Consider the following 7,048-nt stretch of genomic DNA (forward strand, 5'->3'; position numbering starts at 1 on the left):
TGCAGAACTGCAAAATCATTCACAAGTCAAAAGTTCAACAATTCAGTGACTTGATTTCTATTAAAAGCGGCAACAAATCACCTCTGAACTTGTAAATGAGTAACTTAAAGTAATATGCAGCATAATTAGTTTAATGGGTTTATTATATTGATGATTAGTTTAATAGAAAACTATTTGAACAATTTGAAATTACACTTTCCCTGAATACAAAATAGGGCCTGAAATTCTATACAAAACGTTTGTAATTTTTCTAGCAATATTAAATCTCTCTCACACACACACACATCTAGATGATTTATAGGGGTTAATTGTGGTTCAGTCAGAGGATGAGCTTCATTTAGGCTTAAGGGTAAAAAAAATGACATGGTTTGAATTATGTCACTGTTAAGAATAGTTCATTGCTAAGCACCATGTGTGAACACATCGCATACTGGGAGGCACCATGCTGGTGTAAATCTGTCTTCCAATTCAGGTCGATAAATCATAGAAAAACAATGTTTATTTATGTGTATAAAAGATGTATGCACATGCATGCATGCCCTGTGTGTCACATGTCCTGTAAACTCAGCATATGTGAACTCATGCAGACATGAATGATAAATGCGCTTCTGGCTCCATGCTGGGTTTCCTACAGAATTCATTTGAATGCAGCTCTTATTGGAGCACATACTGTAGATTCTTCCATAACTTCAACAGTCATGAATAATAAGCTTTAGGCATTCAAGCATTTTGTTCCATCTTTTACTCAAACAGATAGTCCAGCCCAAAATGGTCAATATTGCAAGGTTATTCTCCTCAGAATACGCATAAGACATTTGCACACTGAATAAGCAGTTTGTTACATGTACCTGATAAAAGAGGACTTTAAGGCATTTACATGACATTACACGCTATAATCGGCTAAGATACTGCATGTAAAAGCACTCATTGTTCAAAGTATCAAACAATCAGGTAACACTCATTTGCAAAATCTTTATACACTGTACAGTTATGGTCAAAATGATTGGCAACCCTGGTAAATGTGTGTGTGTGTACTAGAAATCTTATAATGGGTCATGGTTGGATCTTCCATCAGGACAATGATCCAAAACAAGAAAAATCAACACAGAAATGTGTCACTGAGCACAAAAAGAAGCTTCAGCTATGATCATCCCAGTCCCTGACCTGAACCCTATAGAAAATGAGTGGGCTGAACTGAAGAGAAGAAGCGCCAACATGGATCTGGGTTCTGTATGGAGGAATGGTCTCTGATCTCTTGTCAGGTGTTCTCCAAACTCATCAGGCATTATAGGAGAAGACTCAGAGCTCTTATCTTGGCAAAAGGAGGTTTCAAAAAGTATTTAATGAAAGGGTGCCAATAATTATGGCACCAATGCACCAAACACCTAGCCTGGCTAACGTCAGACCTCTTCTCATTGAGACGTGGTCTGGGAACCACGTTCATTTTCTCGTATTTGAGGCGTGGTTTACGAATGCCCAGAGCCGTTTATTGGGCGCTACGAATGTCTATCAAATGCGCCTGTACGTAGCTCATAGCCAATCGTTTCAATTATACCAGATGACGTATGTAGAGCGACAGAAATTCGACGAGGAAGAAGCCGAAATAAACTTGTGTTCTAAACTACTTAAAGGGATAGTTCACCCAAAAATGAAAATTCTGTCAGTAATTACTCACCCTCATGTTGTTCCAACCCCGTAAGACATTCATTCATCTTCGGAACACAAATTAAGATATTTTTGATTAAATCTGAGAGTTGTCTAACTCCTCCATAGGCTTCTAAGGGACTGAAACTTGCTGGCCTAGAAAATGTATTAAAGACATCGTTAATATAGTCCAAGTGACTCCAGTGGCTCGATCTTAAGTTTATAAAGCGACGAGAATACTTTCTGTGCGCAAAAACAAACAAAAATAACGACTTTATTCCACTTTTCATTTCCTTCTCTCTGGGCCTCGGGTCTTTTCACGTAGTGTTTCTCGTAGCTTTATAAACTTAAGATTGAGCCACTGGAGTCACTTTGACTATATTAACGATGTCTTTAATACATTTTCTGGGCCAGCAAGTTTCAGTCCCTTAGAAGCCTATGGAGGAGTTAGACAACTCTCAGATTTAATCAAAAATATCTTAATTTGTGTTCCGAAGATGAACGAATGTCTTACGGGGTTGGAACAACATGAGGGTGAGTAATTACTGACAGAATTTTCATTTTTGGGTGAACTATCCCTTTAACTACTTACGTCTGATGCCATGTTGGATCCATAGATATAAACAAACTGCTTCGGTGTGTCGCATAGACATCGTCATCGTCTTGCTGCTCCCTCCCCGTTCTGTGATTGGTTCCCTTTTTGAGGGGAAAATCTGGTCCATGGTGTCCAGGCTGCCTAGCAGCGTGAATGAAATCGCGTTGTGCGCAAGGCAGCATGGGGAAACCCAGGCTACCAAACACCAATGTGTTTTGGAGAAAAGCATTTATTTCACAATGTGATTTTCCCCCCACTTTCAATTCTTTACTTCAATGAAAAGTTAGATTTTTGCGAATATATTGAATGAAAGGTCAAAAGGATAAACAATGCAGATTTATTTTTACAGCCATCTTTGATCATGTTTACCACTGGTGCCAATAATTCTGCATGTATACACACACACACACACACACACACACACACACACACACATATATATATATATATATATATATATATATATATATATATATATAGTATATCTTTTTTACATAAAATTAATTGGTTTAAATAATAAAATTGACTATGGAACCTAGTTATAGTTCCATCTATGAACACGCGATTCATGCTCCTTAAACAAATTTTTGGGTAATTAAATCCATCCTCCATAAGAATACCAGCATCATCACCACACTCAGAAGAAAATGTGACGGAACCCGGTTTTACACATGCAGACTGGGTGAACATCAATGTGATGAATGTATGTTGAGGCACGTATTCGCTCGTGACAGAAGGCAAATATTTTCTGACCTCTAAACCAGGTCTCTCCCATTTGCAGACCCCAACATTTGAAAGACTGTAAAAGGGCAAGCAGGTTTTGGCCCATGGGCCTTGACCTTAGATTGAAAACTCATGAATCTTTCCCCCAGTTTTCCCTGAACCAAACACGTGCATTAGTGTCCAGTTTTAGGAGGTCCATAATCCAGGCATCTTTTTGTGCCCCTTCCATGAACTCTGATAGGGATATTTGACCTGTGGATGAAGAGGAAGACTGTTTTTAATTAATTCTTTCATCATCCGCTCCCTCTCTCCCTGTCCACTGACAGGCTTATTTTAGCAACAGTCTAAGCCTACACATTATATAAGGCTGTTTATTCATCTATGTGCTCCTGTGGATTTTTAGAAAGCAAACATAATTTTCACACACTCATGAGTTTAATTTGTCAAGTTGCATCAGTGTCCAAATAGAATTATCACAGGAGATTTCAGACATTTTCCTCAAGCAACAAATATCATTTCCTCCACAACTCAAATGATGTAGGCACAAGATAGTTCATTTTCGGCCTATAAAGTCCCCTTGAAATTACATATTTAAGTTTTTTCCTGAGTAAATAATTTCTTTGTTCCTTAAAATAGCTTGAATGGAACTCTATGGAACTCTACACTATACATGGACACAATAATATGCAAATAAGCCCCGCCTCCACTCACTCAGACAACCTGATCCACTGGATCAACTGTAGTAAACGCTACACAATGGCAAGTAGAAATATTGGTTTAATCCAGCCATATATGAGGAAGTACGAATTATACAGGATCGTCTACATGTCAATGTATTAAAGCCAATGTCGGACATATAACGGTAATTAATATGATTTAACTCAATGTGATGAGTTGACGGGATTGGTTACATGTTTGTGACGGACAGTAGGAAACAGGCGGTTTCAAACTGCGTTCTTTGGTTCACTGCAGTTTTAACGAGAAATTACTAGCAATGTTGTTGACTTATGAATTTGCACATGGTTTGTCTTAAAGGGATAGTTCACCCAAAAATGAAAATTCTGTCATCATTTATTCACCCTCATGTTGTTCCAAATCTGTATGAATTTCTTTCTTCTGTTGAACTTAAAAGAAGATATTTTGAAGAATGTTGGTAAACAAACAGTTGATGGACCCCATTGACTTCCATAGCATTTATTTTCCTACTATGGAAGTCAATGGGGTCCATCAACAGAAGAAAAAAACTAATACAGGTTTGGAACAACTTAAGGGTGATGACTGGAAAAAAGACTGGTAGAGTGATGACAACATTTTTATTTTTGTGTGAACTATTACTTTAAAGCATATTAAAACACCATAGACATATTACCAACATTTAAAAACTTGATTTTAACCACAGGGGGTCTTTAAATATTTATTTGAGGAAGGAAAAGATCCACTTACCATCTTTGTTTACATCCAAAATTTCGAATATCCTGTCACAAATTTCATTGAGTGTCATGTTGATGTTGTTTTTCTTAAGTTGACAAATGATCTAGAAGGAAAAAGCGAGACACTTTTTAGGCAAGGAAATACAAAGATGACAATGGTGAGAATCAAGACCACTCTCACCTTTATAATACGTTTGACCTCTTGTTTGTCCAACTTTCCATTGTCATCTCTGTCATAGGCTTTAAAAGACCATTTCAATCTGTCCTCTAGGTTTCCTCTCAGAACCAGGTGGACAGCTGCTACAAATTCCATAAAGTCTATAACATCATCCTGCAAATGGACACAAATGATTCTCGGCTGATGAGCTGATCACATATGCACATAATCACAGCTTATGCATAGAAATTGCTGCTTTGCAATCACTATTCAATTTTTAAGTAAATGTGCACTTGCATTTTAAAAGTTTTAAATTATGTAAAAAATACTTGACCTTTTAAACTCTTGCGCTTACCTTGTTTGTGTCAAATGATTTGAAGAGCGTTTCCATGTACAAAGCCTCATCTTCCGATGTGCTCTGAACTCCGAAGATCTTGCGGAACTCATGAAGATGCAGGGCTCCACTTGGGCACTCTCTCATGAATCTGGTATAAAGAGGCTGGATATCTGATAGGTCCAATTCTTCATCTTCTTCACTTTGAATTTGACCCATACTGAAGTCCAGTCTTTGTCCAAAATGTTGATCATCTGAAAATAGCCAAGATAACCGAAGCGAAAGTGCCGCGCTGCATTCTCCTCACGGCTAAACTGACATAATCCACTTACAACTATAAACGTGTTGTCTTACTATAAACGTAGGCTACTGGTATTTTTGGAAGGAGTAAATCTCATTTGCTCTTTGACCTGACGTGCAGAATCCTCAGGATGAAAGTTCACCATCTAATATATGAGAAATCTAATATATCGAGTCAGTTCTAAATTCCTTAAACTAGTATATATATATATATATATTAGTGTAAGGAATTTAGAACTGACTCGATATATTAGATTTCTCAAGTAATTCTAATTCTTGTTGCATTACATTATTTGTTTCTACATCCTTTGTGGCTTGCATCCATCTATACCCATTCACAGCACTGAAACTTTTATGTACTTCTGTGTAGTTGGCAGCACAAAAGAAGTAAAAAATAAATCAAGCCTCTCGTCGGAGTCTTTCTAAATGATTAATCAATTCTCTTAAATGATTGATTTTTCATGAAGTCATAGCTGATTAAATAGGAGGGTCATTATACTCAATTACACCAGTGTCACAAAATGCCTTGCGTGACTAATATAAAGTTAAACCCTGACCTATCACCTCACTCTTCTAGATTGCCTTTGTGTAAAACATATGGTTTCACTGGGGGTTTTAAAGGGCTGAACCATTCTCACCATTCTTACCTTTCCACTTTCTGAATCCACTGTCCTAACAGGACCTTTTAATTACAGCGGTCTATAAATACAGCCTTTAACAGGTTAAGCTGAGTTTCTCAGTTCATAGCTGCGTTCAGACGAGAGGGAAGACATTTGTGTTTTTTACATTGCCTTGCAAAAAATTGCATTAAAACTGGAAAAGGACTTTCCTGTTGACGTCAAGAATGAATTATTAGGATTAATAATGCATGACCTACAAAGAATATGCATACTTGGAAAGAAAAATGTGTCAGAGTGAATTTAAAATAAATACATATTTGGAGTATTTGTTGCTCTTGAAAATATATATTTTTATGTTTAAATCAGCATTTAGAAATAAGCAAGATTTTTTTTTTTTTAAATACTGGTATTATATTATCATACGCTATGGTAAGAGTAACATTATAATTTAGTTTTTGCTAAACAGGTCCATTTATGCCCTCTTTCCACAATATTTATGAACACTGTTTAGCAACGCTTCCTTGCCCGGTGACCTTTGGCCTAGATGGAGAATCACATCAATTTCACCTCTGGTCAATAAAACCCAAATCCAGCCCCATATCACCTCTCATCTTCTTTTTGATGAGGTGATATATTATTGAGCAGCATGTAAGAAATGTTTGTCATGACTGAGAGTGGAAGGTTTCTCACCTTTTCTCAACTGTCATTACTGGCAGCGTAATCCTCCGCTTTGAATCACCACAATCCCACACGTCCTTAACATTTTTATGTAACGCTAGGCTAACATAAATAAAGAAGTGTTGCTAATATGCGGCATGGAAAAAAAATAATAATTTGGGTCTGAACAAATGTGCTATACTATAGCATATACTGTATGGTGGTTATAGCCTGGATAAATTTGACAAAACCGCAAAAAGGAAGCCTTAATCTATAAAAACGAGTTAAACACTGTTAAAGTTAAACACTGTTTACTCTGTTTTTGCAGTTTTGTAATCATTCAAACAGAAAAAGGCCCCAAAAAAGTCAAATATGGCACACATAGGCTATATCGTTCACTTGTGGTTTAACTATGAGAGTAAAATCAGACATAAAAATTTTGTTTTAGTCCCTAATCAATCACTTACTGTGGTATATTCAGTCAAAACAGCATAGTAACCGCAGCTCTTCAGTCAGTGAGTAATCAACGCGCTGCTGCCCCCTGTCGACCAACAGCTGAACTGCACCCCCAAATTCCGTAAACATCCC

The 7,048-nt window shown here is 37.0% G+C and overlaps 1 protein-coding gene across 1 annotated transcript; it reads right to left on the reverse strand.

Annotated features, from left to right (window-relative positions):
• Nucleotides 1-2,810: 2,810 nt before the first annotated feature.
• Nucleotides 2,811-6,986, reverse strand: guca1g (guanylate cyclase activator 1g). The gene is made up of 4 exons (XM_079859105.1): nt 4,905-6,986; nt 4,574-4,723; nt 4,406-4,496; nt 2,811-3,214 (listed from the first exon to the last, which is right to left on the reverse strand). Exons 1-4 carry the CDS (start codon nt 5,100-5,102, stop codon nt 3,093-3,095), a joined length of 561 nt encoding a protein of 186 aa, XP_079715231.1. The 5' UTR covers nt 5,103-6,986; the 3' UTR covers nt 2,811-3,092.
• Between the last annotated feature and the right edge of the window lie 62 nt (nt 6,987-7,048).

This window comes from Squalius cephalus, assembly GCF_949319135.1.
Source record: "Squalius cephalus genome assembly, chromosome: 23".
NCBI classification, from domain to species: Eukaryota; Metazoa; Chordata; class Actinopteri; order Cypriniformes; family Leuciscidae; genus Squalius; species Squalius cephalus.